Source organism: Hevea brasiliensis, chromosome 3 (assembly GCF_030052815.1).
Source record: "Hevea brasiliensis isolate MT/VB/25A 57/8 chromosome 3, ASM3005281v1, whole genome shotgun sequence".
Lineage (NCBI taxonomy): Eukaryota > Viridiplantae > Streptophyta > Magnoliopsida > Malpighiales > Euphorbiaceae > Hevea > Hevea brasiliensis.
This window is the reverse complement of record NC_079495.1, coordinates 102,731,913-102,752,101: the sequence shown is the minus strand read 5'-3', so window position 1 is coordinate 102,752,101 and position 20,189 is coordinate 102,731,913. Positions and strand designations below refer to the sequence as shown.

Sequence of the window (20,189 nt, the reverse complement as noted above, 5' to 3'; positions counted from 1 at the left end):
GACAAGTCAAACACTTGGACACAAAATCTGCTATGTCTCTCTTCATGCCATTCCACCAATAGCTATTTGTCACATCATGGTACATCTTGGTAGAGCCAGGGTGGATGTTGTACAGTGTATAGTGCCTCTCGCATGATTTCATTTCTGAGATTGTCCACATTTGGCACACATATCCTGGAACCCTGCATAAGGGTGCCATCATTGGCAAATCCAAACTCACCACCTTCACCCTGCTGTACTCTTTCTATGATCTTCATCAATTGCTGGTCTCTATGCTGGGAAACTCTAACTCTATCTCGCAGGTCTGGTCTCACTGAAAAATGAGCCAACAATACCCCCTCATTTGAAAGGTCTAAGATCAGACCTTGATCCATCAACTCATGTACTTCCTGAATCAACGGTCTCTTCTTCGCTGATATGTGCGCTAAGCTGCCAGAAGATTTTCTGCTTAAAGCATCTGCTACTACATTGGCCTTCCCAGGGTGGTACTTGATGGTACAATTATAGTCCTTCAGAAGCTCCATCCATCTCCTCTGTCTCAAGTTTAAATCCCTCTGTTGGAAGATGTACTTCAAACTCTTATGGTCGGTGTATATCTTGTACACTTCACCATACAGGTAGTGTCTCCAGATCATTAGTGCAAAGACTACAGCCGCCATTTCCAAATCATAGGTGAGGTAGTTCTGCTCATGCCTCTTCAACTGCCTTGAAGCATAAGCCACTACTTTTCCATTCTGCATCAAAACACACCCTAAGCCAACTCTAGAGGCGTCAAAGTACACAGTATATCTTTCACCACTCGTCGGTAGTGTTAACACAGGGGAGGTGGTTAGACACTCCTTAAGCTTCTGAAAACTCTCCTCACAGTCATCTGTTCAAATCAGTGGAACATTCTTCCGAGTTAACTTAGTTAAGGGGGCTGCTATCCTGGAAAAATCCTGCACAAAACGCCTATAGTAGCCAGCTAGGCCCAGAAAACTTCGCACCTTAGTGACTGTTGTAGGCCTAAGCCAATCAGTTACAGTCTCAATTTTCTTAGGATCCACTTGAATGCCTTCACTAAAAACCACGTGTCCCAAGAATGAGATGCTTTCTAGCCAAAATTCACATTTTGAAAATTTGGCATATAGCTGGTGCTCTCTCAAAGTCTGCAACACCATCCTCAAATGCCACATGTGTTCTTCCTTGGTCCGAGAGTATACCAAAATGTCATCTATGAATACGATGACAAAACGGTCTAGGAATGGCCTGAACACCTTGTTCATCAAGTCCGTGAAGGCTGCTGGTGTATTAGTGAGTCCAAAAGACATCACCAAGAACTCATAATGACCATATCTTGTCCTGAATGCTGTTTTGGACACATCCTCATTCCTGATTTTCAACTGATGGTAGCCTGACCGTAGGTCTATCTTGGAAAAGAACCTAACCCCTTGGAGCTGATCAAACAGATCATCGATCCGAGGAAGTGGATACTTATTCTTCATAGTCACCCTGTTCAGCTGTCTATAGTCAATACACAACCTCAATGACCCATCTTTCTTTCTCACAAATAGAATAGGAGCGCCCCAAGGTGAAGTGCTCGGACATATGAAACCCTTGTCCAAAAGCTCATGTAGTTGCTCCTTTAGCTCTTTCAATTCTGCTGGTGCCATCCTGTAAGGTGGCATTGATATGAGGTTTGTACCCGGAACAACATTAATGCAGAACTCTATTTCCCTTCCTGGTGGCAACCCTGGAAGCTCCTCAGGGAAGACATCCATGAATTCTCTAACAACAGGAACATTTTCCATGCTAACACCTTCTATAGATGTATCTCTCACCAATGCCAAATACCCTTGGCATCCACGCCTCAACATTTTTCTAGCACTAATTGCTGACACCAAATTATATGGATCCACGCTCCTATCACCATCAAATCTAAACTCTTTCACACCAGGTATGTAGAAATACACCTTTTTATTCCTGCAGTCTAATGTGGCATAATGAGTTGCCAACCAATCCATTCCCAAAATTACATCGAAATCCATTACTGGTAGAGGAACCATGTCTGCTGGGATGATTCTTCCATCCACTACTACTGGACTACCCGGAAAAACCATATCTACATCTATGTTGTCACTAAGTGGGGTAGCTACAGATAAAGGGCATTCTAAAGTTGTAGGGTTTCTACCCAATCTCATGGCAAAAACTGAGGAGACAAATGAGTGCGTAGCACTCAGATCTATCAAAACACGAGCCTTATAGGAATAGACTAGAAGAATACCTGCCACAACTACATTGGAAGCCTGAGCATCCTGGTGGGTCAGGGTGAAAACCCGAGCTTAACCCCTACCCTGGGTTGCAGAACCCTGATATTGACTTCTATCTCCTGATCTGCCTCCAAATCCACATCCCCTTGTCCTCAGCCCTATTGGCCACTGAACTGACTGCCTGCCATGCTGGAAGCACGAGGATACAACTGATGATGAACATTTGCAACAGAATCCTATGACCCCATCTGTGGCTCGCTGAACACAGGGCATTCCCTAGCAAAGTGACCTGGTTGGCCACACCTGAAGCATACTCCTGAACCCATCATACAAGGTCCCGAATGTCTCCTTCCACACTGTGCACAAGGTGCAAAGGAGGATCCTGAACCAAACCCAGAACTGCTGTATCCCGAACTGTGACCACTGCTGGATCCGTACCCTGGTCTGAATCCTCTAGATTTGTCTCTAAAACCACTCTTCTTGTTCCTACTTCTTCCTCTGTACTGACTTTGGCCTCCGCTATCCATAGTACCCATGTGAGGAGCACCTGAAGAACCCTCTGCTCTATTTTTCTTTGCCCTTCCACTGTCATCTCCAGTATAGCTAATCTCAATCTGTCGCGCTCGATCAACTACCACATCAAAAGACTAATCAGACATCATGGCCAGGTTTGCATACCTCCTGTCCAGCCCCTTTAGGAACCTTTTTACCTTCATACTTTCTGTAGCCACTGTTGTAGGGGCATATCTGCTCAATTCCAAAAATTCTATAGCATATTCATCTACAGACCTGCTATTCTGCCTTAAGGCCTCAAAGGCCCACTGCTTTTGATCTCTGAAACTTTCTGGTATGAACCGGTTGATAAACAGTTTCACAAACTGGGTCCATGACAAACCCCATCCGAGATAATATGTAGTCATTCATCCACTGTCTAGGCATAGGCCCCATGACATGCTGCATACACTCTATAAGTCTCCTATCAGTCAACTGTAATTCCGTCCCTACCTGTCTGCAGGAATCCAAAAATCGATAAGCATCATCTGACACATCATAAGTACCCGGCACCAACTTCTTGAAATTTATTATTTGTTTGTAAGGTTCCCCTCTTGGTGTGGTGGACTGCTGCTGTTGGAGAGGGTGGACCATATACTGTGTCATCATATCAATGGTTCTCTGCAAACCAGCTAGAGTAGCTGCCATTAGGTCCATGGGACCCTATGCCATAAAAGACTGATCCTGAACTAGTGGCAGCTACTCTTCTACTTGAGCAGCTCTAGGCCTCCTATCCCGCCTCCTCAAGGCAGGTGCCTCATCCTGTGCTGACACCTCGTTAGGTACATCTGGTTCTGGTGCAGTGGCAGCTCTCCTAGTTTTACGCATTTTCCTGAAATTCAGTAGCATTAGCCCATAAAATTTCAAAACAGCATGTTACACAGCTCTATAGACTCATATTTACACACAATTATGTAAAGCAGAAACTAGAAGCAAAGATGACAATGCAAGACGAATGTGGACCCTATTTTCCGCATGTGACTCCTAGTAGACTCTTCCCAACACTTTAGACAATTTCTCCCTATGAATCTGGAGCTTAAGCTCTGATACCACATTTGTCACGACCCAACCTATGGGCTGGACTGGCACTAGGACCCAGGCCAGCCTAAAGCCCTCGAGGCCCGTAGTAAGCCTAACTATTCATCAACCCAACTCTAAGGCCCATTTGGGCCCAATTTTAAGAATTCAACCGGACAGAGTCCGGCCATAAAATGGACCTTTCAACGGAGAGTTTTTAACTCACCCAACCTGTAAACACAATATATAATCAATTGGGGAGCTCAGCTCACCCTCCACATACTCAAATATCATAAAAATAAATGGGAGCTCAGCACCTTCATCCAGTCCAACATACATGCATATATAGGTCCAACATGGTAATTATATTACAGACCCAAATTAAATGAATATTTCTAACACATGCCGAAATTCTAAAAGTTAACAGAATTATACAAACATGAATAGACGACCTGCGAAGGAGAAAAGCAGGTTAACCACAACAATAATCCTCTTGTAGCCTGAAAAATATTGAACAGGAGTGAGCATTCGACTCAGAGAGTAAAATATCAATTTTAACCATAATCTCTATAACTATCTAAAGCTAATGCACCCTGTAGAGTGAAATGTCACATCGTCAATATTTTCACATCATAACAGCAAAAAGGAAATTTGGAGCACTCACACACCCGATAATGTCAAACCATAAAAATATGGGAGCTGATCCCCCATATAGCCCTCTTAATCCAACCTCTGCCAGTGAAGAACTCAAGCTGGACTTTCACTTAATAAACCAATATGGGGTCCCAGCGAAGAACTCAAGCCGTGTCTACCCCGAAGGACAGGGTCCCAGCTAAGATCTCAAGCCGTGTCTACCCGTCCTGTCCATATTCAACACTATACCACACGCACGCACACTACTCCAAATTACCAAAAACACATCCATGGCACTTTACAGTTGCGAATGCAATATAAAACGTGCCTAGAGTTTAACTACATAGATATATATACATATAAGTGATGCATGGGCATGTTTGAACATATAATAATATCGAAATTACAATTAAAATTAATATTTTACTCACATACTTAACCGCAGTCACTGTGGCTGCTGGGCGGAGGAGAAAGGCTGTCTCGGCTCACCTGACAATTTTATTACAATTATTTAGTATATTTGACTCAATACAAACTAAGAAAAAGATCAAAGATGTCCTAAGTCGTGCCGAAAATCCGGCAAAGTCTTCCATATACCTAGAACCTACCCAACCTGCAAAAGGGCTTAAAACGCACTTCTATATCCACAAACCATACACCCACAACTCAATCACATCACACAGCCCCTCCTGGGCCCATCCAAACAGTCATCAATCACAATATGTAAAATTACAGTTTAGTCCTCATAATTTAACCCGTTTGCAAAAACTATCCAAATGAGTTCTAAAAATTCTAAAACTTTGTCCTGCGGTCCTTAGCATCATTATTAAGCTAATGCAAAAGGAATTATAATTTTCTTAGCTACCACGAATATTTTATGAATTTTTAATCCAATTCAAGCACTAGAAAATTAAGAAAAAGCAAGGTTCGGGTTTACCTATGATAATTCTGACTCCGGGGACGAGCTCGGGACATCTGACAATGGTGGGATAGCCAAAATCTAGACCCAATTTTGAGACTTTTTCGGTAGCCTATCTGTCTGGCCGGAAATTCATAAACCCAGGCAACCGTCGAATTCCGCGAATTGAAGGTACCTACACAAAGCCCATAATACGGGGGTTAGTATATAATTTTTACGAAATTTTCTAAGCTCATTTAATACTTGAAAAAATACTACGAAGTTTCGTAGGACCCACCGAAAAACGGTGTAGGAAAATTTTAAAATTTATATTGCCGCGAAGCTCTAAACCAGTGGAGCGCTCTGGTATTCTCGGTTTTCTCGTGAGGTTCACGGTTTGCGAGAAATCTAGCCCAAAAGTCGAAATGGGCTAAAATTTCTCAGGCAAAATTGGACAAATCGCTCGATGGATTTTGGTGTTCTTGGTGTCTATGGAAAGCTCTCGAGGTGTAGATGGTGTTTGACACAAGACCCGACCCAATCGGTGGCTGGATTTTGGCTGGGAAGCCGAAACGGCGCGCTGCGCGTTGCGTGACTTCGCGCGCGTTTTCCCGGCGTTCCAGGAGGCGGCCGACGATGGGAGAAGGCTGGGGCTGTGCGCCTGCGAGGTGGGAAGGGCTGGGTGGCGACGACGCGGCATGGGGAGGAGGGAGGAGAGAGAAAACGGGAGGGGAAGGAGGGACGTCGGGCGCGTGCGAGGGAGAAGGAAGAAGAAAAAGAAAAGGCCGGTCTGATTAGATCGGTCCGATCAGATCCGGTTCGATTCGATCGGTCTGATTCAAGATACAAAATTTTAAATTTTTACTCCACTTTGGGACAAAAAATGAGGTCCAAAAATTCTGAAAAAATTCTAGAAAACTCAGACAAATTTATAGAATCCAAATATATTTTTAGTTTTGCCACGTAGTCTTTAAATTAATTTTTAAAAATCATCAAAATTTTATATTTTTAGAAAAATCGAACCCGATTTCTAAAATCCGAAAAATTTCAAATAATTTCCTAAATTTAAATGAAATAAAATATTAATATTTACCCATAAAATAATAAATTAAAAAATTAGAGGCATTACAATTTTATACACTCTACTGCATTTAAGAATTTTCTATCTTAAAATTTTCATCTAGATGGAAAATTTTAAATTCAAGATATCTCAACTTTATATATTTTAAAGGTGAATGAAAATTAATTAAAATATCTCGAATTATCAGGATTTTAATCTGATCATATATATATAAACATTAATCAATAATTTTTCTAAAGATATATAGAAATTATATTTTTTTAACTAAGGACAAAGAAAGAAAAAGAAAATCTTAGGCAATACGTACCAACTTGTGAAGAAAGTAATCTTTTAGCTTTTCTAAGCTCAATAGTGAAAGCTATAACTTCTAACTTCCAGGAAAAATACTCCTTTGACTAAAGTTCAACGCAATTGAGTGATTTCAGCCATGCATCTACATATTTTTAGTTTTTGTAGCTTTCTTTTTTTTTTTTTTTTTGCTACTACATAAATTTACTTTTAAATTAATTTAAAAATTGTTATACCTCTAAATTTTTATTTTAACTTATTAAACTCTTATAATTTTTTATTTTTATAAGTTTTAATGACTAAAAGATATTTATATATATATATATATATATATATATATATATATATATATATATATATCTTTTTTTTTCAGTTTAAGTTAAAACTTTAATTTGATAGATTTGATTTTAATTTTTTTGATATTTTTCACAACTTTAGCAATGAAATTATTTAATCGAAACCAATAATGAAATTGATAACATTGCACGTTGATGAAGATAAAATATTTATATTTTGTTAATGGACGAATTATTAAAAAAAAAAGTTATGAATTAAAAAATTCAAAATTCAATCTGAAGCGGGTATTCAGCAATAAATCGACCCTAGGTTGATGAGCTAGTCTCATATATAACCCATTTTTGCCAAGCTTAACAATGAGTAAGGGTATCGGTTGGATCGCTTAATCAAGGAACAACTTGAATGAAGTTAGTTCGGTCAAGTAGAGTTCAACGTTACCCCACTGAATCCGAGCTCGCTGTGACGTGGCTTGAAAAAATTTAGTTAAGTACGACAAGCTTGATTCGCGGTGAGAATTACGCTGAAGTAAAATAAAACGGTTAGTACAATCAACGAGCATGACGGGATTATACACGCAAGGAAGCGTGATACTCGAAACAGACAGGCAAAAACTCCAACAGTTGGTGACGCCCTATAAACAGGAAAGGTAATTTAAAAAATAATTATTTTATTATTTTAATATTTTTATAATTAAAATTTATTAAATTTAATTTTAAATTATTTTTAATAATATTTAATTAATATATTTAAAAAAATATTAATTACATGCTACGTCAGAATATATAAGTTCCTGATACCATTACACAGATTCACACGTTAAAACAATCAAATAAGTAAAATAAAACACTACACTGCTGCCATAAATGAAATGGAGGTCCCATAACACACTCTCTTTGACAATACTCTCCATCCATATGCTGCAGATTTGATGGTTTAAACCACCCTGCTCATTTGTCATATGCTATTTCTAAGCTATTATATAGTTAGTCTTAATTATACACCATTAAATCAGAAAAGAGGTTCAAGCCCAGAGAACACATCGTCTTCACAATAAATGTAGACTCCTTGCTCTGCCTGCATAGGCCATTCTGATGCAGAATTAAGCCAGTAATTCTGATCATTCCATGGCTGGAGTGATTCAGGATGTGTTGGTAGTTCAGGATGTACCTGTAGAAAGAATGACAGAAAAAGTGAGCATTTGTCCTAGAAAATAAATACTGATGCAGAAAATTGCATGCAAGGCCTGCTCCTTTCTCACCTCCTTTGGAATCCCATCATCTGGGAGATTTTCCGTAGTAGTGGAAGTGATAGGGCAACTTGTTTCACCTTTACCAAAGGATGAATTATTACCCTTCTGATTTTCAATATCAGAATCACCCATATTACATGTCTGCGTGCTGCCCTTATCGTCTGGCTTCTTCATTAATTTGCAGAGAACGAACGCATTCTGCACAAGTTACAAGGAGAACACACGATCATGATCTCACTGAAACATAAATCATAAATGGCAGTTCAAATTCTTGCAATCTAGAACAACAAATGGGCACATGTACCTGGTTAGGCAGATTAAAAGTTGCACAATATTCGTGCATGATCCACCTGGTCCTTGTCCCCCTAGGATTGCGACCTGTATAGAAAACTAGACTTCTTTTCTTACCAATCACTTCATTTGCATCCTTTATCATACGTTCCCTTCCAGTGGCTTTCCAGTATCCAGCTTCTGTAGTCCTGCTGGGCCTTCCATTATTGCGAGGACAGAAGAAATACCAATATGGATTGCCTGAATCTGTTCCAAAATGCTCTGCATACATAAACTATAACTCAATAAATCCAAACTCGCCAAGTTTAAAACAGGGGAAGAAATTTAAGAGACTTACGTGGTAAATCCCAGGGCTCAAATTTGTAGATGTTAAGTTGAGGGATTTTACGGACTCGTTGATCATAGCCAAGCAACTTCAGCTTAAGAAAATGATTAACCAACTCCTTGTCATTTGGACGGAATCCCTCTCCAACCTCATGCGATAATCCTGAAGGCAGAGTCGTGCTTGTCATCTTCCCAAGTCACTATGCCAATCGCAGCAATAAATGGACTTGAAAGAAGCACTGGAAGCTGGTGTTAGAGTGCCTGTCTAGTAGTACGATACTCGTAGGATGACTCACACAATCAGAAGTATCTGTTTCATTCCTCTTCCTGAAATGGGTATCAGAGATGATATGAATAGGTTTAATTGTGAGTCAGAATGGTAACATTTCAGGGAGGAAGGTGCAGGTGAGGCGTGAGGTGTGTGTGTAGAAGCATATTCATGTGTGCATTATATATGAACACGTCCAAAATATGTGCGTTTAAGGGAAGCCAAGACGTGTGGAAAAAGCGCATAGCAATGGACCGATTGACCAATGAGTGAATGAAAGAGGAAACGAGTGAGAGTGTAGTTTCTTATGCTTCTTCTTAAAGCACAAAAATTAACTATCTTTTTTTGCTTTTTTATAAAACAAAAACTCACCATCTTGCAATGCAAGCTGATTCACGAATTGGATAACAATTTTAAGGTTGCCAATGACGCGATTCTGTCACTTCAGCAACTTATAATAAGTATATAATTAATTTGTACAACTTCTGTAATAATGCATTTATTTGGGATTAAAATAATAGTAAAAATAATATTTAATCTGAATTTAAATATAAAAGTTGAATTAGAGTCAAATATCTTTAATTTTTAAAATTTATCGCTAACCCTCACGCGGTGATTTTGCTGACATGATTGCTTAAATAAAAAAAAAAAAAAAAAATTAAAAAGATGACTTAGGTCTGAATCTTAAAAAAGATGGGCCCTTAAACCAAAAAGGATGAATTGCAGGATAACCACCCTTCGACTTGTCATTATTCTTTTCCTTTTGCTGACCAAGATAGAAATTAGACCATGCTCAAATTTAAACAGGTCCTTCAAAATTTTCTTGATGGGTTGCTGGAGATTGCAGCAGCTGGTTGGACTGGATAGGAGAAAACTAGGATGCTCATTCATCATTTACCAGAATTACTGGGGAGAGGATCATTTTTCCTGGAAACTAAAATTTTATGATGATTTAATTAAAATATATATTTTTTTAATTCTCATAATTAAAAATTTATTAGGTAAAGAATTTGATTCTTTTAAACTTAAAAAAAAATCATTTAAAAAAAAATAAAAATCAGACAAAAAATTATAATTTCTTTAAAATAAATTATTTGTAAAAAATAACGATTATACTGAATTTTTATTTTTTTTAAATGATTCTATTTAAATTAAAAAGAATTGAATTCTCTTCTTTTCAAATATGAAAACTGGTTAAAAAAATTAATTAAATTAAATTCTTAATAAATTATAACTTTTAAATAAGAAAAAATATAATTGTGTGAAAATTAAATTAAATTATTTTCTGATAAACAATTTTTTTAAAACCAGGCCATTAGATATCAATTCCTCTTAACATCCATTCATCTCAAGGCCTCGAAATGCTAATAAAATACACTAAGACGGGAATTGTGCATATTCATATATTTGTATCAAAGATCATCTTTTCCATAGATGATGAATCAATAATCGCAAGCAAATCAGTTCCAGAATTTCTATATAATTAGTGGGCCTATCGATTATAATTACAATTCTTAAAACTGATTCATATGCAACATTTAGGGAAAAAAATTAACAAATTGTTAACCTGCTTTAAATCTAAGCATAGCCAAGTTTAAAACTAATAAAATCTAATCTCAATTGTGCGCATAACAGTTCTTGCAAACAAGTCACATAGCCTTAAAGAGAGTAAAACGGGGGTGGTTTGGGAAACAAACACCAAGTAGGCTTCATCTTTTTAGCTGAAGCACCGCATTCCACATTTTTTTTTTCATCACTCTTTGCTTCTTGAACTTGGGGCATGGCTTTCTATGATGCATGCACGATCGAAGCTTGTTCTTAGGAACTCTGTCCATGTTTCACAGACTCATAAAACAGGTAGCAGAGGAAGCACTCTGCCAAATCTAAAGGACGATTATCAGTAGCAACAATCGATGCAATCTCTACCAGGAGATTTTACCCTCCAGACCTTCAAAATCACCCAACATTCTTCTTTTTCTTCTTCTTCTTGGAGGATTGTAAATGTAAGTACTCAAACAATAATTTGAAATCAAAAACCAAAGAAAGCAGGGAAGAAAAAAGATGATAAATGAGCGAAAGAGAAAGAAAACAGAGAAAAAAGTAGGGTTAAAATACAGAAATCATAAGGATTCTAATTATAACAGTCATGCTTCCAGAGAGTCGGTGGGCCGATTAGCGCAAACTTCAATTGGCGCCCAATCTTCCTATATTGATTTTTTTTCTTCCTTTTTATCATTTTCTTTTACCAATTTACCATTCGATTTCTCCTTTGCTATTCATGTCATGTTAATTTTTATACATAATTCTTTTTTTTTTAATTATTGAGGGATTGGATTGAATTGAAAATAATGATGAGATGAAATGCCATGGAAATATTTTTTATCTGTATCCCTGTAGGAATTAAGATGAAAAGGAAAAAATTGGTGTAATATTTGAACAATAAATATATATTTCAAAAATAAAAATTTAAATTTTCCCCATATTCATTGAACTCGATATTAAAAGATATAAATATTTTTTAAACCATACAAATAAGAGGGAAGAAAACTGAAATGCTGATCATATTAAGTACACAAATAAAAATGTGTAGGCAATGGAATAAACATTTGCTTTAATTCTTTGTGCTTCTTTGGGTTAGAAGGTTGAGTTGCCCTACAACGCTTAAAGGAGAAAACTAGGAAGCTTAATTGCTACCTAACAACTAGAAAGCGAAAGAATCAACTCGGCTATCAACCTCTTACCATCCATTCATTCCAAGGCCTTCAAATGCTGACATAATACAGTACACGGGAATTGTGTATATTGAAAATTTCTGGTACAGAGAGAGCAAAACAAAGCACATTGGGGCTGCTACCTCCTAAACATGCCTGAATTTTGAAGTGTTCGGCTATACTCAGCAATGACAGCTGAGCTTTTAACTTGTTCCCATATCTTTGCAGAATTTTTCAGCCAGTCACGTTCTGAGAAAGTCCTTGCAAAGGAAGGACAGTTCATGGATAAAACCTGAAGAAACAATAAACTAAAAGTTTACATTCTCATCATACAGTTTGGAACATGAGAGTGAGTATTTAAATCTTCCATCTTATTCCACGAACATGCTAATCACATAGGGAAAAAAAAGTACACATGCTTGATTCTTATAGATACAGACCTCATCTCGCAGTTTCCATAATGCAGAGTTGTAACTTTCATGCTGGGCCCTTGGCAAGTCATCTTTGTTTTTAGATGGGATTAAAAATAAATTCAGTGGCATAGCATGAAAATCATTACTAGTACTAGAAGCCGTGGAAGAAAAGAAATTTTCCTTTCTCATGTTTCCCCATCTCCCTCTGATGAATGAAGAGGAGCTGAAATATTGTGCAAGTGCCTTCCTCATTTGCACTAAGTTGAGTGGGGTAACATTTTGATCTTGCAATCTGCAAAAAAGAATCATATGAGGGCTACTCAACTCTAATCATCACTATGCTCAACAATATATGGCAAACTTCAAAACCCTAAATGAGACACAGTGCGTCTTTTTTTAAAAAAAAACAAAAAAGATGCAGCGAGCAAGCAAGAGCACATCATATCTTTGGTTAACTCAGTAGTAGGATAAATTTTAAGTCATGCACCAACAAGTCTATAATAAATGCCAACAAATTGAATTGAATCATTATTGTTTTATTATCTTTCAAAAACTATATTGAATGCAAGTGCTATTTGATTGAGAGTATAACAATCCTTGAATGTATTTGGTGAAATATTAAGTCTACTGAAATTGTTCGCTGGTGGTAACAGCTCAACCTTCTCTTCCGACTCCATCTTCAAAAACACAGCAGCCCAAGCAAATTAACGTGCATCGATAATTATATGCAAATAAGATTCCAGAATTTCTATATATCAAATTCAAACAATGTTGTAATCCACCATAGAAACAAAAACAAATGGCCTTTTATAATCCAGTGCAAGCAAGGAAAGATGAAATTGCTACTATAAGTTTGGGGTAGAAGTAGAACGAAACACACACATTTACAGAAAATGTATCATGTGCATTGTGATGACCATATGGGTGATGTTGGCCAAGTTTGGGTCTACTAAAATCAAGAAATGTATCTTCAAAAAAGCAAGGCCGACAGAATGACATATATTGAACAACTTGAGAACCAATACCATATCATGAGAAATGCCCCAATTCAGAGAGGAAAAAGCTCATTCAATCATGTCTTTCACTAATATATTTCTATAATTCACTTTCAAGGCGTTATACATTACCAAGTAACGGAAATTCTTTAGGATAAATGTGAAATGCAAAATGATTGCTTACTTTGTATGCACAAAGACTGGAGTAGCCATATATTCTTCACCCTCAAAGAGTTTATCTTTATTTTCTCTTTCAGGCCCCCCAGTTGAGCTCTGCAAATGTGAAGATGGATCAGGTATACCATGTTTCAACAGGTCAACCTGCAAAAAGAAAGAAAAAGCCATGTAAGATATATTATAATATGTCCAATCAGCATGCCCAAAGATGACCAAGTAACAAGGAAATCAATGACCCTAAAAGAAAATGCAGGAGAAGTGACTTGACAATGAATGCATGCATAGATTGCTGGCACAATATGAAACAATAAGAAGTTAATAAGAACAAAGACCAGGCAGGGGCAATACCGTCAACATCAAACGCCACATATTATCATCATGAACTCCATCTGACACCAGAAGCAGAATGTGACAAATGGATGCTAGAAGAACGCCAAGCTAAAGAGATTCCTTACAGCATCCCACAAATATATAAATTCATTAGACATTCTATTATTGTCAAATGTACAAATATCAAAATAAAGAAAAAATAGATTCAATGTGAGTAGAAAAAACATGTTTTACATCAGTGTTGAACTTAGATATGCACTTCCTCTATAGTCACCTGAATAGCCATAAGTTCATGTGCTAATTCAGCAGATAGATTTTCACCACTTAAAACTGAAATTGTTGAAGAACCATCAGGTCTCATCATCTCAGCTAATACAGATGGGCTAAAAACAGGCTGCAAACAATGAAACGGTGTTAAAGGAGAGAAAAGAGAAAGGATCAAGAAATTTATTCGGAATAGGTGGAGAATAAGAAGGAAAAAGACAAAACAGCATATATATCCTTAAGTTTGGTGTCAAAACAATGATCATCAATTGGATGACCAGATTTCAATTGAACCACTGTTTTTATATGCCTGGGCAAGTTAAAATATACCCAGTTTTCTGCAAAGAAGTTATGGTTGGTATGTTTGTTGTTCCAGCTAGATTTTTTTTTTTTCTTTTAACATAATAACATGTAATCATCACTTAGGTTTAATGGTACAAATATATGGTTCTATAGGCCTTGCTGTACATATTGCATAATTATTGTATGAAAGACCTATATACAATGGCTTTAAATGGACATTTAACATTCCACATCATAACATCATCTCAGGAAGAAAAAATGCATATCAAGATAGAGTAAAACATCTGATGTGGATGCTCTAAAAAAAAAAAAAAGGTAATAAGCAAAAACCTGGGTGTCTAGAAGTATAAGCCGCTCAGCAGATATCCTTGGTTCAATGCCTACGCTACAATGTCTTGCCATTGCTCTGTTATCTTCTGACTGTACACTAAATGGTGGCAACATTCCTGCATTCTAGCATAGTATAATTATCTATTGGAAGTGGCAAGCCTTATAATGAGTAATATATGAACTCCAACTAGCAGTGGCAAGCAAGCAAGTAGATGCTACACTAATGGCACACATTTATTCCATGCACACAAATAGTATTTTGGTATCAGTACTAATCCATAAAGGACATCTTATTACCCCTCTTTCTAGACTGCTGTCAGATGAATGGGTAAAGCTGCTCACTAAAACCACTTGAAATTGGTTTAACCCTCAATCTAGGCAGCATATCTAGAAACTTGCATAAAATACATAATATTGCCACTTAATTAATCATGAAAATTCACCTTCTAATGAGAATGAAGCTTAATATATGAAATTCTTCTAACTGAAGCAAAATAAATATCTTATGATGTACAAAAAGGTAATACATTCAGGAAAAATTAATAAAATCCAAAGTTAAAATTGTGGAAGAAAGATAACTACAAGAAATAAAAAGATGTGTTTAAGTTAAAAACTCTAATTAAAGAACACAAACCATAAAGAAAATGAACAAGGAAACAGAATTTTATAAATTAATTATCTCCCTCTAAGTTAGTAGGCGATTGAATATTCGAATTACACACCTAAAGCTTGCAAAACTTAAAATATACTCAAGTTACTCATATTAAGCTATATAAAGGACTCACCGGGTGAACCCGCATCAAAACCGTATAGCTCATTCATGATGGTGGACTTGCCAACTCCAGGTGACCCAATTACCCCTATCACAGTGAAATCTGCATTCTCAGTCAGAAACTGCACAAAATCATAAGCTTTTATCAAACTTCAGCCAGCCCCACTCTTGCTATATCATAACCTTAAGCAACTTAAAATCTCCAGCAAATTGAAAATAAAGCGACTACATATTATGCAGACACAAATGTAACAGGAGACTTACAGGGAGAAAGCGATCAATGTAGAATTCCCAGGAATCAGAGAGGAGATTGAGAGACCCAATTGCAGGCAGACGAGACCGATGTGGCACCGTTTCGTCTTCAGCACCGCCGCGTCCAAATTTACCGACCACAGGTCCAGTGGTAACCAGTCCGGGCTTAGCCAATAGAATTTTAGGAGCCGGAGGGACCGGTGAGGAACTGGAAGAACCGGTGCCACCAGTAGAACCTGCCATTGAATTAGTATTTGAAGTTCGATTTTCAGTTGCTGAAACCTAGTTTCGTTTCCCCCCTTCTAAGTTATTTTGCGGCCATGAGCAGTGGGGTGACGCTCCGAAGATTTTTTATAGGCAGGGCAAGCGGGGCTCTGAAATAAAGAAACCCATTCTTTTTCTGGCCCAAAGGCCCCGATATTTAACTCAGTAATTCGACATATGAAAAAAAAAAATAATAATAATAATAAATTGACCAGGTGAGTGATTCTTCTTCAGAGTCATTAAGCTATGAATAAATCATTGAATGAATGAATGATTTTCATTTCAACATGGCTTGAGTCAGACGACTCGATTCTCTGCTCATGTCAAAGAAATACAGTTCAGTAATAGAAATTAACAATGGATGTAATTTATAAATTTTAAAATTTTATTTTTTATTTTTATATTATTTAGTAATGAATGCAAGTCTGTTGCTAATTAAATAATTCTTTTGTAATTATTTAATTTCTAACATTTACTCGCTTTCTTAAGCTTTGATATCTTTTATTAGCTCATAATAATCTTTGATTAATAAGGGTTTTCTTAGAGTTAATTTGAAAATGATTAAAAGATTTTTTTTTTTTTAGAGGAAATTAGAATCGAATATTTTCATTTTGTCTTATTTTTGTTTTTATTTTAAGAAAATAAATTAAAATTTGAGATATCTATAAATTAATGTTGGTTCAGAATTTAATTTGAAGTTAAATTTATGAAAAAATGTTGCTCAATTAAAAAGATTTCTATAAGATTTTGTTAAATATTAGGTCTACAATTGTAATACTACTGAAGTTTTTTATTTTAAATTTCTTTTGAAATTTAATTGAGAATTAATATACATATTTATTTATTTAAATATAATAAAATAGATTTATAAAATAAATTTATTAAATTAAATTTATTAATAATAATAATAAACATGTATATTTTTATCATTAATAACAATAATAATTAATATGTATATATTAAATAAAATTATTAATCTTATTATTACCACTAATTATCAAGCGACTCTATTTTTTTAATACTTAACATAAAAATTTAAATAAAATTAATGTATATCTATATTTATGAATTATAATTACAAAAAATGTAAATCTTTATCATTAATAATAATTAATATGTATATAATTAAATAAAGTATATATGGTGTTATTAAACTGGACTTTTTAGTTTATTAGTAAAGTTAAAAGATGGTGTTATTACTCATGACATGATGAAAAATAGAGAAATAATAACTAAATGCTATATAAATCAATAAATATATTTATTTTAATATTAAAATAAATAATATAATATAATAAATTAATAATTATATATTTTATAATTATAAAATAAATTATATAATATATATTCTTATTTATCATTTTATATATTATAAGCAACTATTCACGTGGAAGCCTATATATATTTATTATTTATTATTATTTTATTTTAATTAGCTAACAATAATTTAATATATTTTATAAATAATAATATATATATATATATATTTTTTTTTTTTTTATGGGATAACCTGTTTATTTATTTGTATATATACATATATATCATTTTGAAATTAAATATATATCTGCAATCTGAACAACCCAGTTCAATAATAACTCTTATCCCATTCTACACCTAATAGAACTCTTCAAATATATATACTCTAATCATCTCTTCTGCTAAATTTTACTCTCAAAACCTGTTTGTCACCTCATTTTCCTACCAAATACTCTCAACAAGTATTTTCATAATCTTTTATTTATTGATATATATATATATATATATATATATATTAACGATTTATAATATGATGTGCGCAGATAATTCTTAAATTTTTATTTCTCAATTCATCACCTTTGATTATGTCTTCAAAGTAAAAATTCTCGTTCTTTGTTCAATAATGGGTGAATTTAATTTTATTTTCTCTCTTTAAACCGTTATAACTACTCTATAAATTTATTTTTCTTCTCTTTGACTATTGGTACTGAATTGGATTGATCATAATTAATGTGAGACAATATCTTTAAATTTAGATTATATATATATATATATATATATATATATATATATATATATATAAGTTATTATATTTTATTATTATTTGATATTTTCTTTAATATTTTGGGTATGTAGGAGATTTGAATATTCAATCAGTCAGTTGAAATTTTCTCTCTTCCATTGAAAATAACTATTGTCTTGGATATTCCAGGTGAGTGGTAATTATAGTACATGGCACCGTTTTAGTCATTTTTAAAATTTCTTAGCATTAAGTTTGTTATTAAATGAAATTTTAAATCAATATTTTAACAATTATTTTATATGTGATTTTCTAGAGTTTTATTTTATTATTGAATTTTATTTCGATTTTTAATTAAATAATTGATTTTGTCAACTATCTCTGTATTAGACCTATTAGGATTCCGGGAACAGGCCTTTAATGTATTTATATTGATTGATATTTGACTATAAAATTTACCGATGTGTTATTGAATTGATTTGAGATTGATTTGATTTTATTGACTCTCTGAAACTATTGAAATACACTATTAGAATTGCACTATCAGTTATTATTTGCTATCTGAAATTTTTTATTGATTTTGATTGATTTGTACAAATTGATTTTTCTATTTTGAATTGGTACCTGCGTCCAGTATCTGTTTCTGTTATCTGGTTCCGCCGTGTGGACTATCACGGTATTAAGTTGCATTGTCGAGTCATGCATCATTGCAGTTTATGGTTTGCATTAGTATCATGTGCATTGATATATGTGAAGGAAGAGGAAGTTATCTATTATCTGGTAGCGCGTTTACCATCTGGCCTTTGGTGGTGATGTGGGGTATCATCACCCTGGTGCACTGTACCATAAAATTTTATTTGAATGAATTTCTTTTATATATATGTTTTATGAAGTTATTTTATTAATGATTTTGACAGCATGAGCATGATTTTATTGAATAGAAAATTTATTGTGAAATTAATCAAGCGTCTGTCTGTTCCTATTCCGTTGTGTGCTATAATTATCATTTATTAAGCATTTAGCTCAAACCACATTTTCTCTGTCTGTTATTTGTTTCAGATCAGTAGAATTCTGCAGCTGATCAAAATATTCAGTCAATTTTCTGGAGAGGGACAACTTTGATTTGTTCTCATGGTATGCCCGAATTCATGTTTTATCGGGCTAATAATTAGTTTAGTTTATTGAACAGTTTAAGTTTTTATTTGAAATCTATAGAGACTCCGCAGTTTACTTATGAGATATTTATGATATTTATTCAACATTTTATTTATTTGGATTTTTATATATTTTTGGGATTAGTAAGTGACAATATATTCATTCAATATACTCTGATAAGGCTTACATGATTTAAGAATACTTAAATTATGTGTCGGTCACCGTTCAGAAATTTGAGTCGTGATAATCCAACATATTTTTTATCAAACACTCGAATTTAATAGTTAAATCAACTAGGTTCTAAATTGAAATCAAATTGATTCATTTTGAGATTTGAATTAAAATCAATTTTGAATCATATTAAAAATAGTCAATTTATTTTTCGTCAAAATATATTCCTTTAAAGAAAAAAAAATTGAAAAAAAAATAGCAGTTAAATTTAATCAACAGCAAAAGCTGGTGGTCTGATTTTGATATTTAGAATAATGATTCTAATTTAAAATTAAATCTCAATTAATAATTAGATTTTTGTTATATTTATAATTCACTTTTTAAATATGGTTTATATATATATATACTTATGGTTATGGTTGTGCATTTTTTTTTTTGTATTTATAATAATTTTTTAAATATGGTTTATAACTTTTTTTTTTATTATTACTTATGATTAGACTGTGTATGATGATTTCAGACAATCACACCAAACTCAATCAAAGATTTGTATTAATTATAACTAATTGGTTCATTTATCTCAAAATAATTTTTTTAAAAACATGCATTTTATGTCTTTTTATATTCCTTATATATACTTATGATTTAATATTTTTATATACATTTTTTATTAATTTTGTGTATAATATAATATTATTATAATATATTAATTATTATTATTATGATAATATAATATTTTTTATTTTTTATAATATGTATATTGTGTGTGCACTTATAATTTTTAAATTATATTAATAAAAAAGAAAATATATCAATAAAAATAAAAAATTATACAAGTCAAATTTATCATGAAAATTTTATTATTATATTATAATTTTTAATTAATATTTTATAAAAATATAAATTTAA

General features: G+C 34.0%; 2 protein-coding genes across 3 annotated transcripts; both read right to left on the bottom strand.

The window, feature by feature from the left end:
• Positions 1-7,821: 7,821 nt before the first annotated feature.
• LOC110660840 (protein NTM1-like 9) lies at positions 7,822-9,317 on the bottom strand. Of its 2 annotated transcripts, none has more exons than XM_058144294.1 (4): positions 8,893-9,317; positions 8,569-8,801; positions 8,274-8,462; positions 7,822-8,182 (listed from the first exon to the last, which is right to left on the bottom strand). In XM_058144294.1, exons 1-4 carry the CDS (start codon positions 9,065-9,067, stop codon positions 8,024-8,026), a joined length of 756 nt encoding a protein of 251 aa, XP_058000277.1. In that variant the 5' UTR covers positions 9,068-9,317; the 3' UTR covers positions 7,822-8,023. The 2 variants fall into 2 exon arrangements, with proteins under 2 accessions (XP_058000277.1, XP_021674965.2); XM_021819273.2 differs by having other exon boundaries at positions 8,569-8,816; positions 8,893-9,315.
• Positions 9,318-11,691: 2,374 nt separating this feature from the next.
• Positions 11,692-16,055, bottom strand: LOC131178720 (uncharacterized). Its single transcript, XM_058144292.1, has 8 exons — positions 15,707-16,055; positions 15,456-15,564; positions 14,671-14,786; positions 14,048-14,167; positions 13,792-13,881; positions 13,451-13,587; positions 12,299-12,563; positions 11,692-12,150 (listed from the first exon to the last, which is right to left on the bottom strand). The coding sequence occupies exons 1-8, from the start codon at positions 15,935-15,937 to the stop codon at positions 11,998-12,000; spliced, it is 1,221 nt and encodes a 406-aa protein (XP_058000275.1). The 5' UTR covers positions 15,938-16,055; the 3' UTR covers positions 11,692-11,997.
• Between the last annotated feature and the right edge of the window lie 4,134 nt (positions 16,056-20,189).